At 39.7% G+C, this 21,723-nt stretch overlaps 1 protein-coding gene across 9 annotated transcripts in view; it reads left to right on the top strand.

The window, feature by feature from the left end:
* Positions 1-21,723, top strand: part of chd9 (chromodomain helicase DNA binding protein 9) — a 71,067-nt gene that overhangs the window by 21,831 nt on the left and 27,513 nt on the right. For all 9 annotated transcript variants that reach the window (XM_018666729.2, XM_018666728.2, XM_018666727.2 and 6 more), the window contains 8 exons: positions 2,180-2,589; positions 14,993-15,101; positions 17,647-17,793; positions 18,518-18,586; positions 18,880-18,935; positions 19,761-19,878; positions 20,212-20,298; positions 20,557-20,694. In XM_018666729.2, the coding sequence (XP_018522245.1) occupies positions 2,180-2,589; positions 14,993-15,101; positions 17,647-17,793; positions 18,518-18,586; positions 18,880-18,935; positions 19,761-19,878; positions 20,212-20,298; positions 20,557-20,694 (1,134 nt within the window). The remainder of the gene's footprint in view (positions 1-2,179; positions 2,590-14,992; positions 15,102-17,646; positions 17,794-18,517; positions 18,587-18,879; positions 18,936-19,760; positions 19,879-20,211; positions 20,299-20,556; positions 20,695-21,723) is intronic.

Genomic DNA, 21,723 nt, shown 5'->3' with positions numbered 1-21,723 from the left:
TTGAACTCATTGCTGCTTTTTTTCCCTCCCCTCTGTACTCATTTGCTTTGCTATGTTAGACCTTATCAAGGCACACTAGATTTACAGTGTTTTCTTTTCCCCACCCCCACTGTCTATTCATTCCATACATCACTTTCCCATCCTGCTCTCTCTAAGCTGCTCTGCGCTGTAGTTTATGTACAGCATATGATGATATGTGTGTGTGGTGTGTGTGTGTGTGTGTGTTTATGTGTGAGAGAGAGAGAGAGAGCGAGAGAGTGTGTGTGTGTGTGTGTCCTCCATGAGTTGAGCCTGTCAATCACCGGAGAGCTCACTACATGTGGAAATGAGGGGGTGAGAGCGAGGGAAAGCTGGCCGGCCCAAATGGAGCTTACTCTACCTTTTCATGGGCTGTAATGGTCCCCACCGTTTTCATGGGACTACGTGCTGCTAGAGAGATTGAAATCACTGCAGTGCTGGCAGGCTGTAATTTCAGTTATTTATAGATGTATTACACAGCTGCAGTGCTCTCAATTTTGGTGCATTTTATCTTTTCGCCCCCCCCCTCCCAATAGATGCCTGTTTTCCTATATTTTTTTCTCCCTCTTGCTACCTCTTTCATGTGCCCTCATGTTCTTCCGCTCTTAAGCATTACTTTCAACCCCTCCCCCTCTTTTTTTTTTTTTTTTTTACCATTAACGTGAATGAGAACATTCCAGCATGATCCAGTAAATTTCTTCCTAATAGCCTCAGCAGCGTTGCACACGTGAAAATCATAATGCAGCTCTTGTGTGTCTGTGTGTGTGTTTTCTCCCCTTCCTTCCAAATGAATCGCTGATTATTCAACTCCCTGCCCCCACTTTGTTGCTGAGGTTCAAGCTAATTCTCTTTATTTAGCTAGCAGTGTGGAAAAAAAGCAACTGGCTGCGCCTGGGCCATGTAGGCATACGCAACACATTTTTAGATTAGGTCATCCATTTATGGGTTCCCTCTCCGCTGGGCTCAAGGCCCACCACAAGGCGCTTGTGTAGGCATAACCGCAGTCACGCCATCTATTATTCACATATTATCATGTATCAGGCAGGCTGGATTATTTATGTCTGCAAGGCTCACTGTAACCTGCTACATTGAGCCAGTATTTACCTTACGTTTGAATAGCCTACTCCACCTAAAGGAATTTTGTTTGCATCAGGCTCAGACCAGAGAGTTTTCATGTCACATGGTTTTAGAGTTTCAGTGTCCTCTCCACCTGATCTAAATGAATTCTCAGGGGAAACACTGACCTTTCTCATGCTGAAGGGTCTACTGGTAGACCCAGGAGGCGGAGAGTTGAAGTGAGCATCATGCAGAGCGAGACAGGTCCACTCCCCACTACTGGCATCTGAGATGGGGACATCAGCAAGCTCTGCTGTCTGAGTGGTTTGCACAGCCGCCAGATGGTTGTGTTTTTCTGAATGAGAGAGTGATAGTTGCAGTGGTCACATCACAGTATCACGGTATATTTTAGTTTCATAAAGGTGTTGCAGTAGTATACAGTATTTTTCCTCTTGTAAACCCATGTTTCATGTTTGATTATGCTGCTTATTGTTGAGTGAAATGGCATCTCAACATGCTGGTGCTGGTTTTTCATAAAGGAAACAGAAGACTTTCTTACTCACCTATTATCTTAGCTGTATGACTCTGTAATGGCTTCATATGTTCATAGTAACAACCTTGTTATTTATTTGTTTTTTATTCTAACATCTTTACTTGTTATATGTTGCAAAATACAAAGACAGGTGTTTTGTGCAACAATAAAGCTTTTTTTTTTAACAGAAAAACACCTGATGTATTTAATACCAGACCTGGCTTAAAATAGCTTATTTGGTACCTCTCTATGTGGGGAAATGCAAATTGATTAGGTGGTTTAGGACTTGTACCTGTGTGTGTTGTACCTGAGTTCCATCTGATCTTTTTGTTTTGCTTGTCTTTTTTTGTGAGAATCTACAAAAGTTTGTCTTTGTACATCATCAAACGTCAAATGTCATCTTTATATAATATTCTTTGTGTCACTGCGTCCCTCTGTAGCACAGCATCTGATAATGGGTTTGTGTCATTGACAATAAATGATATAATGTCTGTAATATTTATGAGATATTTCCCCCAGAGAGTATTAATTCGAAATACTAATTATTATTCTCTTTTCTTTCTCTCTCCCTAGCCCCGAAAGAACGCTAATGGTCCTGGTAGCCAGGTACGGGTCCTCAGTCCCCCAGTGAAGAGCAGCTCATCGTCCTCCTCCTCTTCCTCATCTTCTTCGTCCTCATCCAGCTCCTCATCGGAGAAGAGGACGCCACGGAGGACACACCATCAGATGGAGTCAACTCTGCAGGACAAGCAGGAGAAGGCCAATAGGATAATATCAGAAGCTATTGCAAAGGCCCGGCAGCGTGGAGAGAAGAACATCCCCAGAGTTATGAGCCCCGAGAGCTTCCCCAGCTCTTCCTCACAGTACAAGACCCACCGTGACCGCGAGCACAAAGGAAACGGCAAGGCACGGCCCAAAGAGAAGGTTTCTAGGAAGGCCTGCATTGTACCCTCCTCCAAGCCCAAGCAGAAGGCCAAGATTGGGTATGTAGTCACAGCTGTTATTGCTGTTCTATAAACCACTGACATGTACCGTCATTTGTTAAAAAATAATCCAGCAAGTAGAACTTTGATCTCATTTCTTTTAATTCAGCCTGAGCTTAAACCACGGCAGCATTTGATGAGGCCAAATGATCAAATGTATTCCACTGTAGTTGTAAACTCACTGTCATTGGACTATTGATTTGCATATTTTACCCAAATATAAGGCTTGAGTGAATGCTTATTTTTATATTCATGTAATTATTTATTTATTTTATAATGCACCAAGAATCATGACAAATGTACATCATGATAAATGTACAAAGGTTCCTGAAGACCAATGTGATGTACAAAAAATACAATAGTATTCAATCCAAAACGAAATTCACATTACATTTCACATTTGAGAAGCTGTAACCAGTAAATGATTGAATTAGTTAATTGATCATCAAAATTGGAATTAGTTACTTTGTGTAAATCAAATATCATTCATATCATATCATCATATCATTTCAGCATCATTCACTGCTCTTTTGTCAGTACTGAAAAGAAAGATTTAATGTTTTGTCACTGGAGTCTTTGAAGCCTCTTCTCTTCATCTGCATTCATTTTTCAAGTTGATGTGCATAACCTAGGGCAAACTGATAAATGTCACAAAGCACCGGCAGAACCAGATACACAGATGTGCAGTGCTGTTACCACACTGTTTCACTTGCTCAGATTTAGGGGGAAAAACTGACAAATACAATGAAACCTGATCTCACCGAGCATGAGGGTTTTAAACGGATAGTTGATGGTATGGTGTTTAAAAAGTTTTTTTCAAGAGGTCACATTTGCTGCTGTTCAGTTATGTCTGACAAGCTGCTGAATTGCTAGTGTATCTGTGTATCTCTTGCCATATGATAGCACTATAAAAAAATTGAAATTGGAACTATGTATCTTGTTAAGAAAAAACCATTGGGTTTGAGTTAATTTGGTAATTAAGATAATAATATCCTAGTATGTTTGAATTGATTACCAACAACTGATCTCTCTACTTGCCTTGGACTTCCCTTCAAATTGTACGTGATTGTCTCTAGGAACACAGTATATATTGTGTTACAGCTTTTACTTATATTTGTGTCTATACAGAAGCAGCAGAGTGTTTTTCTGATTTAGCCTGCTTGTGTACTGGTTGACTTTGCTGGTACATTTTTACTAGTGTACATTTTCTGCCTGTGGTTGCCAAGATGGAAGCTCAAAGTTCAACAGAATTTACTGCATGCCATAACAATAAACCAGGCTCAGTCATCAGCATAGACATGGGAGGAGCAAACAAAGGCTGCATTTACATGTGAGACAGTACTGCCTAGTATATTCAGGCAAGTAGTGCTGATGTATAGATACCGTAATCCGCTTCCCATCCCCCTGTTTAACTGCTATACACGGTGTGTAGCTATAAGCCACACCCAACACAAGCTATTGAGATATCAGCTGGTGCAATGTGAGGGCCAAGGCAGGCAGTTGAAGTAAAAGGGGAATGTTTAAATATGGTAATGTCAGATTTTGCAACCGAAAAAAAACAACAACAAAAAAAAACAACTTACATTATTAGTTTTAAACCATCATTGAGAGGGCCTGTGTTTTTGGACCTAGTGTGAGAGTGACTGACAATGGTCAACAATAATATCTGGCTGGCAGCTGTGTTGATTAATAATTAGATGAGCTAGGCAGGGGGAGAAAAGCTGTAGCAGATAATGGATTTTGGTGTGTGTGTGTATGTATACATGTGCATGCGCGTGTGTGCGATAATGAGAAAGTTGTGGCAGTGCTGATGTTTGAGAGAATAGTGAGATGATGGAGGCATCAGTCACAGTGATACAGTCCCAGTAGCTTTCCAGCTTTAGTTGGATGTACTTGCCAGCTGATGCTCATAGCAAGTCAGGCTGTTTGGTCAACTAAAGGATTGTTGATGTGGTGGTCTCACTGAACAAGCTAAGTTTTGATCAGAAAATTAACGTTTGGTTTGATCATGTAATTTAACTTTGAGGCAGAACGCATTTGAGATCTGGAAGCTTCACTCTAGCTTGGTTGGTTAGTGCAGGCTCAGATCCTTTTTCTCCTCACCACCTTGCTACCGTGGTGACAGAGTTGATCAAACCATGACCATTTAATGAAATGCAATCTAAGACTTGTTAGCCATGAAAGGCAGTTGACAAGTTGTCTGCAGTCTGTCATTCAAATATATCACTGATAACAATCCTTGTTGTTACGAAGTAATGAGCTGTGTAACCCATTTTTATTCAGTGTAACCATACTTGGCCTACATGCGGAAAAAAATCTTCAGATCAGGATGCATGCAGCATAGCCTGCTTATGTAGCCTAATGTTGCTTCAGTCATCCTTTTATAGCACTCATTACATCATGCATTCCAGCCATTTTAAAATGTCAAACTAATTCAGTCTGGTCAGATGACAGGACTGGCACTGGATCTTACAGAAAATTCTATACAGGCCATGGCCTTTTATATGTGTTGGAAATGTTTGTTTTTGTAAAAAGCTTTTGGCTTTGTTTATTTTTTAAGTTTTTCATCACAGCCGAGCACTCTGTCAGTGGAGGTAGAGGAAGGACAAGGCTTTTAGAGCTCAATTACCAGCCCCAGTTTTGTCATGACGATAATATATTTCAAGATCATTAGGAGTCTGCACTAGCCTGCACAGAACAGGGCATGTCACTATAGACAGTCTGTGCACATTACCTTGAACGAGCCTCGGACCAGTCAGAATTATCTGTGTGATGCTGTGACTCTAATCTTTTGTGGTTACATATGTGTGTGATGCTTTTCACAGTTCTTTTAGGATGTGGCCACAGTTATAGTTTACAGTTGTAGCTCCTGCTCTGTGCTCCTCTTCCTTTGTTTCAATTGAGAAAAGACGTTCAGATATCCAGGCCATCAGCGCATGTAGCAGTGATGTATAGTTCTGTCAGTATATGACAAGAGGCTTGTGGGAGTGTGTGAATATTTCATCTGAGGTGTGAAGATTCATAGCTGGCGAATCCTCATGCTAATAGAGCTTTTACTTTTCTACTAATTGGAAACTGCACGATAAAAAACAGTCACAGAGCTGTACTTAGTGAAGCTTGAGGTCTCACTAAGCAACACAAGTTTGACTCTTGTTGACCATGATGATGTGGAAAATATTCTTAAAGGGTTGGAAAGTCTATTTCCCTTTATTATGTTATGCTGTGAATTACCAGTTGTAACAAATTACATTAAAAACTTACTTCTGTTGTGTCCCTTAAAGGACATTGACAAATCCAGAAAGTCCAGTTTCACTAAGGCAGTCAGGCAGGTCTGGGCCTTGAATCATGAGAAGTTAGAACATGATCAGTCACAGGCTCGTGGCACTGTAATGTAAACAGAAAAACGAAAACATAAATACTGCCATATGGCCTGAACACCAGATGACCTGATTATACTCCCTGTTTTTCCAACACTTTCTTTTTTATTTATGCTGCTAAGATTATAACGCTGAAACTTTAGTAAAACAAAGTAAGCAGACGTACTATTTTTAACATCATTAAAATGTATTGTCACTTTTGAAATAAAAATACAGTACAACCATATAAGCACAATAGGTGAAACTGAGTTGATCAGACACTTGAGCACATACACTGTTTATCAGTATGACATCTTACTCTGGGACTGCATACGTGTGGACACAAGACAGACAGGAGGGAGCATGCAGGCCTAAGAGAACAAACATTCTAGCTGTAATACAACACTGACTTGGTTGTAACAAGTGTAATATGGTAACAAGTCTCACAGCAGAGAAGCTGCTGTTGTGAATTTTTAATAATTGTAATGATAATTTGTAATGAGTCCTAAAAGATATAAGCCAATGTACTTGTATCAAGGCTGTGAGTGTGCTGCAGTGTTTTATCTTTTTTGGACTGCACCTCCATGTTCTTGTTACCTGTCAAGGCCTTTACGTCATTAAATTCAGTCCTGACGTCTGGGAGTGGAGACAAAGTTGACAACATCAGTGATGGAGTGTTGGCAGTGCACTCATTTGGAGTCGGCTTGTACCTCACTATGTTTGGCTTGAACCACCAAACGCTGCGAGACCTGGTGTTTGCTCTTCTGCGTACATGTAGCAGTGCCTCTACACAGCTACAGTGAGAGATAGTTGTTCTGTTGCTGATGTGAGGCGATGGAGACGGCCTGCGTACATAATGACAAGAAGCTCCAGTGAGAGATTCATACAGAAGGAGAGTCCTGTTCATATGCATGCACCACCCAGGATCTCCCCATAAAATATTAATGCATCTCGGCTGCAGAGGTACTAACCTTCCGCTGAAGTCATTACTTCAGCCTCCGCTCTGTTGAGGGTGTGCGCAGGCTTGTGTTCAAAAAGCCTGAGGTTGTGTGTGTATTCGGTGTTCCGTGTATGTTCACACTCCCATTGCAGCTGACCATTTTTAAGCAGGGAATGGCGTCTGAGATAAGACTATTATACTAATTGTCTCTGTTTCTCTGTGACCACTATAATGTCATTACTACCTGGGTTTCTACTAGAATCATCAGCTCCCTGTATTTGCTAGTAAGTGCCTTCTGGATTGCTTTGTTAGTTTACTCTACCAGCCGCTTGGCAAGCAAGTTAGGGGTCATATCATCATATGGAAAATCTGTCTGAATGATGAGAAACATAAATGAAAGCAGCTGATTAGACTATGGATACACCAGCCGCTGTGACAGGTGGACTAGCAATATGACACATATCCAAGAGAAAAATGCTATGTATTTATCAGTGATCTTTTTCATGGCTATTTAAGTGCTTTAATATGTGATCTGGGTGCCTTTTGGGAAAATACGACTGTGTAAGAAGTTTTCATTACGATTAATTAAAGTCAGCTATTGTGGAATTATACAAAACCCCTATTTAAAAGTCTTTGAATTTTTTATCATTAAATAGACTATAATCTGTAATGAAAATTTATCAAAGCTTAAACAGAGACTGTAAGATCCAATAGCCTTTAGAGAAATCAAAACACATCAACATGGAGGCTCCTGCTCGCTGCTGCTGGAAGGGGAAATAACCCTGGGAATCACTCAACATCATCTGTTAAAAACATAACGCAGGCATCTCTCCCACAGCTTCAAATTCCCTCAGTTACAATGTTTTGTTTCAAAAGTTGCTTATGTAATTCAAAAATTAATTAAAAAAACCCTAATCATATGTGAAATTCATTATATAGTAGTTGTATACAGCTATATTGTGGTTTGAAAACTGTACAAGATCTGTGCGCACAGATGTTGGTACTCCTCTTGATTATATGAAGCAAAGACACTGGTAGATGTTAGGTTATTGTGTATCAAAATATTTACCAACAAAATCCATACTTGGGTGAGGCAAGGGTTATTTTACAGGCCAAGCTTGGCTGATCACAGCTCTCTGCGGGCTGGAATTTGCTTTTCCAGGCAGCCTACCTGCTGAAAAATAACCTCATATAATCATCAGATGAAAGCACTGTGCCGCTCATTCCCCCTCCCTTTTTTGTTTCTCCATCCCCCTCCTCCCTTTACATTTTTTCCCCTAATATAAATTTGGATCCTCCAGCTCGCTCAAAGCTGTACATCCAGTCTTTCCTGAGAGGAAGCATGTTCTAAATATGCTGATAGTATAAAGCAGCGCAGTAGCAGGAAAATATCAAACAAAATGGTGCTCGTGAGATCAATTACATGATAGAAAATGGAGGTTTAAGTCTGGCGTATATGCTGCAGCATATAGCTGTTCATATTTCAGTGCTTGCCTGCTAGCCGTCTAATCTCTTTTCCCTCACTTTTTCATTAGGAAAAGCTAAAGCTGTTTTTTAATTGAGTGTTTTCCTCGTTAATCCCTTGCAGGCTGCGTGTGTGTGCATGTTCACGTGTGCTTGTGTGTGATATATAAATATGTTGTGTTGTATGTTTTTGTGTTGAAAATCGTGCAAATGTACTTGAGTGTGTGTGTGTGTGAGAGAGAGTATATTGCCCATTTTTAAAATGTTTGCTGAATAAAGCAGAAATCCCCTGTGTGGCCATGTGCACTGTGCTGATACAGTATTTGTCTTTGAGAGGGGGCTTGATGGTGCTGTTACTACCGTTTCCAGTTGTGTGCTGTGTGGCACTGAGATTATAGCCTTCCATTCATAAGAACGGGGATTTCCTGACAAGGACCTGCACTACTGTCTCAATAAGCCCCTCAGGATGTGAAACACACACACACACAGACAGCACACTTAACACCGGTTTTGAGGATGACTCAGTCACACACAATCAGAATTCCTGAGGTAGACCAGCTTAAAGGTGATGAAGGCCCCTCTGAGATGCTGAAGCACCACATTGCAGTCTTGGCCTGCAAAGCACTATCATATCATGATTCTATTAAAATCAAACCCTCACACATTCTCTCCCAGTGGCAGCATGCCAAGTAGGGCAGGACAACACTGGGGGGACAAGGGATGGAGGTTATTTGGCACAATAGAAGGATGGAAGCCAAGTAAGCCTCGAACAGCAACTAGCCTGCCACTCTAAGGAAAAAACTCATGGTAGCCTATCATCAGGGATCAATCTGTAATGTCAGATCAGGAGCAGTCTAATTAGAGATGCAAGATTATGCCTGGAGGATGGCCTCTTTAAATCATGGTGGGGAGGCAAATAAATCACTTTATCCTCCATCAGTAACAAACATTAAGTGCAGTCTGCACCCTTAATATGAAAATGCATCTAAATGTATTGATATGGGACAATGTGAAGTGGAAGATTATGTGGTTGTGAAATTAGAGAAGATAGGCTTCTTGGGGGCTAAAGGTATGAGGAACAGTGAGAGCTGAAAAATGATATTTACTCTGATATCTGTTACAACAGAAATTTAATTGATAGAATAAGATGTTAATTTTGTGTCTCCGTCAGGATGTTTTTACGGAGGAAATAATAAAAAAAAGGCATGTAAAAAATTTTACAGAAAATTAAACAGGTTTCAAAATTAAATATTGTTTCATTTCTGGTAACAAAATGATTAAACGCAAATCAAGCACAGCTTAAGTGCTGTCAACACTCCAATTTCCTTGTGTCATTTTCAGTTTTAATTATAAAGCAGTCATTTTGTTGCTTCATAAAGTCAGAAAAAGAAAAGAAGCCCCAATCAGTCATAAAGATTACAAGTTTTGGATCATTTAATATTTGGTGAGGAATTTCACAAGGTGTAGTTTTTTTTTTTTTTTTTTAGATATCATTAAGAGTCAACCTGAAGAACATACACCAGTAGTGTTGTTGATTTAAGAAGTCAGGCTTCTCCTCCACTGTTTCTTTTAGAATATTAGTACCTTTTCCCATACATAGGCTCTACTTGGGTGGTCCGTCCAGGTGGATAAAATCACCCAGTTTCAGCTTAGGTAAACCTTAAATTAGAACACCTTATTTCACTCTTTTCAAACTAACAAATATTTGGCCACACACCTGTCTGAGTTCCCTGTGCTGCAGTAACTGAATGGAGACTAGAGGCTGCTCTGTGCAGCCACCTAACTGGAGTCTACCGATAGCCTGTAAGTAAGGGGACATCTGTAAATTGTAGCTACAGAAAAATAGTAAAGGTGGGAATCTCAAGGCACCTCACGATTCAATTCAATTATGATTCAGAGGGCTGCGTTTATCAGTGCATCTTTTGTCTATACAGGGCTTCTTTTTTCTCACTGTGACCAAAGTACTTGTAATGATCCATAATAATGTTAATAACATCAATACCGCTTTCATCAGTGATTCCATGACTTTGATTTTGGTCCTGTTGTAGACTGTCAGGACCACTGTGTCATTTAAAGATCTTCGAGATGGGATGTTGCATTTTGGCTCCAAAGTGTGCAACATATCAACATAAAACTTTACTGGATTTGGAATTTCTGCCAGGAGAGTTATTATAAATCTAACTTACACTTAGTTAAATCTAAATATAAATACACATGTAGCTCCAGAGCTGTGGGGTGCCAACCCCTGTGCTAGCATTCCGTTATCAATTAACATTTAGAAAATTGATTTTTGACATTTGTGAATCGATTCAGAATCGTCCATGTCCACATCACGATTAATCTAAAAATCTACCCCCCACCCCCACCCCACACACACACACACACACCTAGAAAATAGCCTTGGTTACACTCTTGCCCTCTGAACTTCATGAGTTTGCATGTACACTGTCACAAACTGTGCCACCCACCACCACAATTAAACTCTCAAACTGTGGGAAATACAATAGTTTGCTAATTAGATCCCCAGCACACAGCTAAATTTTAGTTGTGTAGTATTTGGATAGTCCATCACTTGCTTATCCAAACCTGTATATTTTATATTTACATTTCTTGAAATGATAGATACAGTCATTTTTCTTTCTTTTTCTTACACTTAATCTCTGCATTGCTCTCTAATAAAAAAGGATTTTCTGATTACCATTCTGTTCTTGTTTTCACTAGGTTCAACAAAAATTACATGGCAGTTGTTTATAAAGCTTCCTGCCAAATGCTTTGGCATTTACCAATGTGTTTTGTTGTACCCAAACCATTTTTAAAGCAGGCGTGGATAAAATAACTGGTCTGATGAGTTTGAATCAAACAGCATGGGAAATGTTCTTAGTGGGGACTGTGTGAGGTAAAATATTGGGTAACATAAACCATAGTGTGTGTATTTCTTTGTATAATGGAAAACATTTGAAGCTCTGAATATGATGCAGTTCCTTGACCCCGACTATACTGTATATTGGCTCTTACAGAGTTATGTTTCATGTGTGTCTTTAACCAGCAGGTGAAAGATAGAAAATGGATGTTGTAGGTACTGTGCTACTCAGAGGATAAGACTGTAAGAGTTGACAGCATTTACAGTTGTGTTGAAATGAACAAAGTAGACTTCTTGAATTCAGGTTCAAGCTTGTGTAGTTTCATGTCATACAGTATATTCTGTTTCTTCTGGAGTATAAAAACAAACAGTTTTGTCATTTTCTTTTCTCAGTTTCTCTGCAAGACGCATTAGATTTGGAGAAACTCTGCCTATCAGCTTGGCCAGACTGTTCTCCACTTTCAAAGCCACTGGTCAGTGGATATGATTTCTGCCTGTGCAAAAGCTCTGTTCTGAGTTTTTCACATCAGAGACTTGACTGTCAAGACTCTGACCCTGAAGAGTAAAACTGACTGCTTTCATACCTCTTTTTCTCAGTAAGAGGTTGATTTGAAAGCCTGCGTTTCCTCGATGCCATTTGAGTTAATACATTTCAGCTTGTGGGAAGGCTATCCAGTCAAAGGAAGCGTGTGCGTTAGCACTGGTGTTAGTAAACCCCTGGGTGGTCCTGTGTATCAGCCACAGCAGGGTGGAACAGGCTGTAACCATCACTAAGATGTGGCTTAGGCTTTGTGTGTGTGTGTATGTAGACTATATACTTTTCATCATATTAAGCTTTAACTATGCCACGTTGTTCTGGTAAATGCCATGCCTGCATGCAGTAGACAGTAGACAGTACCAGGGAGCCACCTCACCATCAATATTCTCTGTCTGTGCTGGCTCAATTGATGATTTCACAGCCCACAAGTATCTTGTTTCACAGTTCAGGTTTTTCCATATGGGGATCACAGAGATGCTTTAGCCCTGTTACTTGCTGTTAGCTGCTGAGCTGCTGCCTGGTGATGTGACACTGTTGTTCAGCAAGGCCCGTATCCCAGCCAGCTTTTATTTAGTTGAAGAAGAACATTGTGTTCTGTCCTGGTCAGCTGCTTTATAGTAATTTTTTTCTATTCCTCTGGGTGTCACAGCTGGTTAATTTTTTTTTCTTTCATTGTGTCACTCTGACTTGGCACATTTCTCAGCCACTCATAGTGACGGTGACACGGTGAGACATGCACCGGTGTTGTTTTTCACAGGAAGTGATGTCACCGTGAACATTACCGCCCACATTGTCAAATGCACTCCCCAGGACACGTTGCATGGCAACCATGAAGTGTCATTGTCAAGAGGATTTAGGAAATGTAATATCATCCAGAGGGGGCAGGGACACCAGAAAGGGACAGCTCTTTAGCACAGCGCTGCCAGAAGAACCCGCTGTTTCCTACTTTCCACAGTCAGATAATACATTAGGTGTGCAGTCTGTGCACTTGACTTTAATACAGATTACCAGTTAGTCTATATCAGCTTGCTAAATTCTTTTCCCCCTAGTTTGGCCCTTTTGTTACCAGAAACTACGTTGTTTAGTGAGCGATGCGTCGCAACGCCTCTTACCCACTTACTGCTAATGTAATAACTGGTCAAGTTAGTTAGACAAGCTTATCTTGTCTGAAGAATGTCAAACCATTTTAAGTGAATTCAGCAAACTGGCTTATTTGTGTTTGTATTTTAACTACAGAAACCTGCAGAGAAGCAATAGAAGTGTAGAGGTGATTATAGCTCTGTGTGTTGTGTGCATCTCTGTTCTGCCTCATTTTTTGTGTGCTCCAGTTATATTCTGTGAATGGTATAGTGAGTTGCTGGTCACGGACACAGTATATGTAGATGGACAAAAGCTAGATTTAAGAACATTTTAAAAATTTTGTTTTGTTTACAGAAATACAGTTCAGTGAATGTTGTGTTATTGTGGTTATTCTCCTTTATCGCCATACCTTACAAAGATTTATAAGATAGAGACCAGGAAGAAAGAAGAGAATGTCACATCTCCTTTTGTCACAATCTGGTGACATCTGAACACACCAGTTTATGACTGACTAGGATGAAAATAGGAAGTGGAAACTGTTAATTAAAAAAAGAGGCAGTGTTCATTTATATGGTTGATTTGCTGTCTCAAATGACTTGCGTGTTCAGCAGGCTGACCTCATGCCCAGTGGGCCCACTTGGTGTCTGAAGAACTAACTTGCTGTGTAACAGAATGACTTGTTGGCTAACAAGAGAAGCTACTGCTAGCATGGGAATCTTTTGTTCACACTCGGTATGAGTCTCTAATGTAATCTCATATGAACAAGCCCACAGGGACATCCTCCACACAAGAGATATACCTGCACATGCCTGTGATTGTGTGTGTGTGTGTGTGTGTGTGTGTGTGTGTGGAATATGGAGCATGTTTGCCTTTGCATGAAGGCGGGGGTGGATTTGTTATGTATGTTATGTGTATGGAAGCGTGTTGAGTGAGTGAGTGAGTGAGTGGGAGAGAGACAGAGAGAGAGAGAAAGGGGGGGGAGGGGGGGGGGGGTACTGTTGTGTGTCAGAATGATAGCAGTGTTTTTATTTTTATTTTTTCCCATTAACATCACACCAGGCCAGAGATTTGGCGCCTGTGGCTTCCAAGAGATAATACGTGTGGAGAGGCGCAAGATAGGAAGTGTGTGCATATGTGGTGAGAGAATATATGACGAAAGGTCACAGAAATAATATGCGACTGTGTGCGAAAGAGAGAAGAGAGAGTTAGAGTATGAAGCACTGGTGAAAAGTAGAAGCTTGCCTCTATTCATTGTGCAATCTGCTGCGTTCTGGGCTCCTAATATTATAAGATCACAGCAGTCTGTCTTGATACTATAATTCTATATTAAGCTATTGTGAGAATTGCAGCACTCACAAACTAGCAATGGTAGCTTAAAGAGAAAAGGAGAAAAATATTTGCCTAATTATGACTAAATAATGTTGGTCTGAATCTGTAGACTAGTTGGAAGCTTTAGCGAAGCGCTGTGTTGCTTATAAAATAAACTTGGGCAGCTCCCATGGTAAGCATATTAATATGTGTAAGGATTTCCTACATTCCTTCCACTGCTGTTGTAGCATGTATGTTGGGGTTAAAAACCACCTGCTGACAGCTACACAGAGAGGCATTTTTACTGAACATAGGCTACTGCTGCAAATGGATCTATTGTTTACAGACTGCAGTGCAGCAGAAGTAATCTATGAACACCTGTTTCACTCTATCTCGCATACTGGTGCAAACCTGCAGGGGGCTACAGTTAAGTGTAGTCGACAGTCAAATGAACAAATGGCTTTAGATGTCTGTTTTTTTTTTTTTTTTCTGCAAGGCAATTTTGATGACATAAAGCTTATCAGTTTGTCTGCTAGTTTGTCTCTCAGTGTAAGCCTCATTGTATGATGACACAAGATCATCCATCTTTTATAATCCATTAAAGACTGCCTTTCACCCAAGCAGTTTTTTTCCTTATCCACCCACAAAAACATGGTTAAAAAGGTTCCTCCAAAGTTACTGTAAGTTTAGTATGTAATACCTTGTCTGTGCCACCATGCTTCACCTGACATGTGAATTTAATATTAAAAAATAATTTAATTCACTTTGCCCATGATACTGTTTAACACGGTTCAGTAAACATTGCTGTATGGACGGGTTTTCATGTATTCATGGTGTATTTTTTTCCTCTCTTTCAGGAAAATTGTCATCAAGATTGGAAAGAAGAAAAAGCGAAAGCCAGAGTCTTCAGAGGAAGAGTTGGATGATGACCCTCCCCCTCGACATACTTCTAAAGATGACGACTCTGTAAGAGCCAGTACATAAACATAATCACAAATACACATGGACATATGACCATACCGTGCAAGCTACTATTACTGTAAGTGGCACTGTAATGTTTGGGAATACTTGGAGTGTATTTCATCTCTCATCTTTATAAAATTAGTATATGAACCCTCACCTGCGAGATAACACAGTATTTTAGGTGGGAATTTGGGCTTTTAACCCCCCACGCTATTCAGATATGGTGTTAGGTTAGTGTTATTACCTGTGGTGTCAGACCTCTGCTGAAAGAGAATGAAGGGAAAGGCCGGCTCTGTTTCAGCTCTGATACAAGACAGTGAGTGAAGTGGTGTCCTCGACCTGAGTGTTCACACCGCTGCTGAGCCTCGAGGAAGGCTTCACAGCTTTAGTTTGAGCTCAGGAGGATTGACTCTCTGGTTCATGTAGAGGTCATACAGTGGGTGGCTATCTCAAGTACACATTCTTATCTGAGATGGAGCCAACTGACAGCAGAAAGGCATTATCTAGGTCAAGGCATTGACAATAGAGCACCTTCCTGTACACGTGCATGCACCTAAATATAACACTAATGACAGTTAAATTGGATGTTCAGCGTTACTTAATTTTTTCATTTGAAAGGAGGCACTGTTGCCAACGCAGCCAATGAAATTTAAATTCTCCAGTTTTTGTTCTTAGTTCTTTTCAAAAACCTAATACTTTGCTAAATTAAATTATCACGTTATTATATCAAATCCAGAGAAATGATGTGACTTTGTCTCCTCCTTCACCCCACCGCCTCTCTCTCCTTTTTGCATCCTATCCGGACTAGTGCCTGTGATATAATTACCCTCGTTAAATGGCGCCCCTGGCCTTAATTAAAACAGTCTGTTGATGACTCATTTAGGATGATCCTGTGGAAGAAGTCAAAGTAGCGTGGCCGACAGCTAGAAAAGAAGCATGGCCTCCTCAGGGGTTCGGACCTATTGTCATAGCGTATGGCAGGTTTGACTTTCCAGCTTCTGGTCAGCTTTGGTTTGGGGATGTGAGGGTATATCTCCATGGGGATATTATACTCCACACCTAATTAACTTTGGCTCAGTGGCATTTATTCCTAATTAACTACATATTATCATTAGGAGGGGCTCGTGTATTGATGCAGGATACAGCAGCCCACGCATATGATAATTATAAAGGCTTGACAGGAAGGAATCGAAAGAAGCTGGATTTTAAAAAACACTAGTTTGTTCTGACTCACTGTTTCTTACTTGCTATATTGAAATTTAATAAGGGCATTCATGTGTTATGTTTGTTCATGACCTTTGGGATTTTAAAACCTATATTATCATTTTCAATATCAGTTGAGGTAAAATATTTTTGACATCCGTGTTTTTCATGCACTACCAAGAAATATAACATGACATCAACTTGTGATAAGTGAACGAGCAGGATGATTGAGCTAAGCTAAGCAGGAAGTAGCCTCACACTGAGAGCCTTTACAATAAATCAGTCATTATTCACAACTGAGGGAACAGTGTGTACTGTGTGGTTTTTACAATGTGGTTTACTGCAAAACTCTGGTAACTTCAATGACACGTCACACGTGGAAAGTAGTGACTTTGATGCTTTTGCTGTTACATACTGAGACAGTGTTGGTTAATAAGCACACTGAGGGAGAGTATTCATCAGCATGGTGCTGCAGCATACTTTTATGCACTAAAAGTAAAGTGTGAAAAAATAATGCCATGAATATTTTTCCTTATCAGTTAACTTCATACAGTGTAGTGCAGAAAGCAGAAAGAAAACTAAATCAGATCACTATTTGGGGTGACCACCTTTTGCCTTTAAAACAACACCAGTTCTCCTCCGAACACTGGCACAGAGTTTTTCAACATACCTGGCAGGTTGTTCCAAGCGTCTTGGAGAGCTTGCCTCAGTTCTTCTGTGGGTTCATGTGATTCCAGGTTGACTCCATGACTCTACGATCAGGACTCTGGGGGGGCCATATTATCTGATGCAGGACTCCTTGTTCTTGTATCTGAAATTGGATGTAGTCATTTAAGGATATGACTGTGGCTTAATGTTGGCAGTTGTTGTCAAGCTGCAGAATGAATTTGGGACCAGTTACATGCTCCTCTGATGGTATTGACTGATAAAAATCTAAACATCTTAAGTGCCTTAAAACTTGTGCATAGTACCGTATATAGTGTTGCATAAGAAGCAGACAGTAAACTGTACTGTACAGTACGTGCTCGAGATGATGATTGGTCATTCATTAGTGCCAGCAGTGTCCACATCTAGATCATACCTGTTGCAACTTTGGACTTACTACTGACTATCAGAGCCACTTGTGACATTGGAAGGTAAGGAAATATATAATAAAAACATTAGTGTAATTATTGACAAGTGGCTCTGATAGTTTCTTTTTTTCAGTCCACCTGTGGAAGATAACCAACCTTTCATCCTAAAGTAATGTTGTTATTCATCAGTGAAAAGATGTATGTATGAAGTAATCCAGATCACCTCAATATTTTTGTAAATGTGCTTCTCTCTCCTTGTCTTGTTTTTCTAGAAGAGGAGATCTAATCGGCAGGTGAAGAGAAAGAAATATGCTGAGGAGCTGGAGGCCAGGTTGTCAGATGAGGAGGTCAAGGTTATTGTCAAAGCCAAGAAAACCAACACTGCAGCATCCAAGGAGCCTGCTCTTCAACTCTTTGTAGTAAGGATTTCTTCTGACAACTCCCACGTAGCTCAGAAGTCGAATTTATTTAATTCATTCATTTAAAAAAAAGAAAGAAAAACCCTGCACCAGAGTAAAGAGTACAACCAGATTAATTTCACTGCTGATAAATCCTATGACTTAGAGTATTTGTTTGCTTACAAACAATAATCTGTGCTAAGGATTGTTTTTTTGTTTTTTCTTGCAATGATGCACAAAAAATGTGTTGAAAATAACACATTTTGAAGAACAACAACAACACGGTTACAGTGAAGTGCAGCACAGCCTGTTCTTTGCACCACCAAATTGTGACGTACGAACCAGGACCCCTGCAGTACGCCTGTTCAAAGAGAGAAGATACATATTCAGTGCCCATTTTTAATAATTTACATGCAACAGCAGAGAATTGTGATGGCAGCTCTGGCCAAAAAATACTTTCTAGCAATGTAAAGTCCACATGTTTTACAAATTAATTATACCTTTCTAGTTGTCAGTTTTATTTATGTAGCCCAGAATCACAAATTTACCAGAGAGCTTTACAATCTGTGCAACATATGACAGCCTGTAACATTAGACATTGATTTGGATAAGAAAAAAAAAGAAGAAAAAAAAATTTGTTGTGCATGGCTTTTGCATTAAGTGTCCTTAGGCTTATGCAAATGTATGCTTGGGGACACTGTTAACACACTTGACATTAAATGTTTCATGTTCACTGTATTTGTAGGAGAATCCCAGTGAAGAGGATGCTGCTGTTGTTGACAAAATCATGTCTTCTCGAATCGTTAAGAAGGAGGTAATAATCATTTACTGCTGTCATGTTTTTTTCCTGGTTCTCAGTGATTGTAAAGATAAATTGCAACACAGTTATGATTAAGGGTGCCATTGCAATTATTTTGCTTGATAGTGAGATCTGAATTATTTATCACCATAAATAATGTTGTCAGCATATTTGGTATCTTTTAACATCTTTTTATCACACATATGCTGCTTTGGCTTTATAATACGGCATAAATTAGCCAAGTAATAAACAAACTCAGTTTGAAATTTGTCTTTAATTATATATTTATCTGTTAAATCTCTCCATAGGTCTCTCCAGGAGTGGTGGTCGAAGTGGAAGAGTTTTTTGTGAAATACAAAAACTAGTAAGTCCACTGTTCAGCAATAGGTTCCTTGTGGTTAGTTTTTAATTGTAGGTAGATATTTGTAGGTTTTTATTTCATTTTATTTTATTTTAGATCAGTGATCATTTTTAACTAGTGATAGATTGAATGAAAAAAAATCACTTGTATGTGGCCTATAATCATTTCAGCACAAGCAAGTATGTGATCTATTTAAATAGACACTGTTCCTGACATTACTGTTGCACTTAACTTCCTTCTAAATTCTTAAAACTTAGACGCCTTCAGAACAGATTTCCTGAAGGCTTTGCGAAAGGATGCTGAATAAGGACTATGTGATTACACAAACATACAAGCATCTCAGACGTCCCTGGGAAAGCTTTCAGTATTGCCATGTAATCATCAAATTTTGAAACAGTGATTTAATTTCTCTCCTATGTACTCAGGGACATTATTAAAAATTCTAGCTCCTTCCAACAGCAATCAGTCTGAGAGTTTTGGAAATTAGGATTTATGAACCATAGGTTTACTACCTCAGCCTCCCAGAGAAATAATTTCTTTTCACATGACAGATAATCTGTCATCAGCCAGATTGAATTCATTATGTTTTCAGCCTAATGATAAAAAGGGTAGAAATATGAATTTCACTTTTGAAATTTCATAAACAACATATGACCGAGGAGTCGTATTTGTGCGAATAGCATGTCAGTAAAAGACCCTGTGACCACATCTGTAGTCTGTGTTCACACCTGCTAATCTCAGTCGTCACCCCAAACACTGTTAAGAATGTGTTTTTCAGGGTTTCTCACCTAAGTCTGATTGTGTGTTTGTGTGTGTGTTTGTGTGCAGCTCCTACCTACACTGTGAGTGGGCCACAGAGCAACAGCTGGAGAAGGACAAGAGGATTCAGCAGAAGATCAAACGCTTCAAGATGAAACAAGCACAGAGGGCACTCTTCTTTGCAGATGTAAGGCTGTGTGACTGTTTGTGTGTGTGGTCCTGCTGTCTTTGTGTATGCAAATATATGAGAAGGTGTGTTTTTTCACAATATAGTCTTCTACAATGCGTGTGTTTAGTGTATATGCATATAAATATTGTGTATGTGCATATTTAATATATTTAGTGTGTTTTGTTTGTGTGGGCAGCCACATCTGTGTGCATATATTTGAATCTCTTTACTCACTCAGTTGATACAGTAGTGATGCTCGTCTCAGATTCCAGATGGTGAGTGGGCACACAGTTTATTCTCTCCTTTTCTCTCTCTCTCTCCTTCGCTCTTGTCTTTCTTTCTGTCTCTCAGATGGAAGAGGAGCCCTTTAACCCTGACTATGTAGAGGTAGACAGAGTGCTGGAAGTGTCGTATTGTGAGGACAAAGACACAGGAGAGGTAAAGCAAATCCTCTTTCATTTGGTAATCATATCTGTTAGCAGCGTAAGTGTATTTATTTGTATCTATGCGTTTTACTTTTTCAGTTTTTTGTCCTTTTCCTTTCAATATATTCTCCACTCTAGCGATGTCTTTGTATCACAGAAGTGCCCAAGGCCTTCCTAATGGGCTTCCTTGCAGCCTTTGTTAATATTATAAAAGCAGAGCCTGGCCTTGCTCTCGTCTTTTTCAGTGTTAATTCTTCTCTGCCTCCTGCAGGAGGTGGTGTACTACCTGGTGAAGTGGTGCTCGCTGCCTTACGAGGATAGCACCTGGGAGCTGAAGGACGACGTAGATCAGAGCAAAATTGAAGAGTTTGAGCAGCTGCAGGCAGCCAAGCCAGACTCGCGCAGGGTGGTAAGCCATGCCCACCCACATTCCTCACTTATCACTGCACTTCAATATTGTACATAAATTTGTTGCTGGCATTTTGAAGTGTTATTAACTGAGCTCCCCCTTTAAAAACAAAAAAAAAACCAAAAAAAAAAAAAAAAACGTTGCTTTTGAATATCAATACAGATCTCTTGTAGAGGAATTTGTGGTGAGAATGTGTAAACAATTCACCCACCAAACTTACTGCATGGGGAAGTTAATAGGAATCATTAGCCAAATATTAAAGCTGTGTAGACCACACTCATATAGCAAAGTGAACAAACTTAGGAAACACACACACACCTGCTGTCATCCACTTAAAGAGCAGTGAATGTTGTGTGGAAAAATAGAAATATCACTTTGTTTTGCTCACACCCCATGAAAGCTACAACTTGGGGGAGAAGCAGTAACCAAACAGATTTAAAGAGAACCATATTTTTCAACTATAACTTATAGATTCTGCTCCTTGAAGCAATAAACATGGTTATATTTGTTGTGTAATATAGTAACTGGACTACACAGTCATATTATTCATACTACTATACTAAGATTCTTTCTTCTTGCCATATTCTCCTCTCTGTCCACCTCAATAGTTCATATTTTGGATACCTGTTGTTTTAACTGTAGGCCAAACTTTACAACACCTGTTTTCCAGTAGAAATATGCGTTTTATTGCTTATGGCTATTCATCTTCTGTATGAGGGGAGTGGTTGCAGACAAATTTTAGATATGTTTTCCAAATATAAATCTCATATAGTTTTAACACTATGTTGCTGTGCTGGGTGGGGTGATGAGGTTGGCACCGTGGTGTTGGTACCTTCGCTCCGTTTCTCCTTGTTCTCACTCCTCTTTGCACTTTCCTACTTCATAGCACCTCTCCATGTATCTTCTGTCTATATTTACCTGTATTTATCTTATTTACCTGTACTTAAATATGTATTTAAAAAGATTACTCAGTGGCTTGTTTCATCTCACTTTTACAGAGACTGCCTAATGTCGATTACTCTCTGTTAT

This window comes from Lates calcarifer, linkage group LG2 (assembly GCF_001640805.2).
Source record: "Lates calcarifer isolate ASB-BC8 linkage group LG2, TLL_Latcal_v3, whole genome shotgun sequence".
NCBI lineage: Eukaryota > Metazoa > Chordata > Actinopteri > Centropomidae > Lates > Lates calcarifer.
Note: the sequence above shows the minus strand (reverse complement) of the source record. Positions and strands in the feature narration are given on the sequence as shown.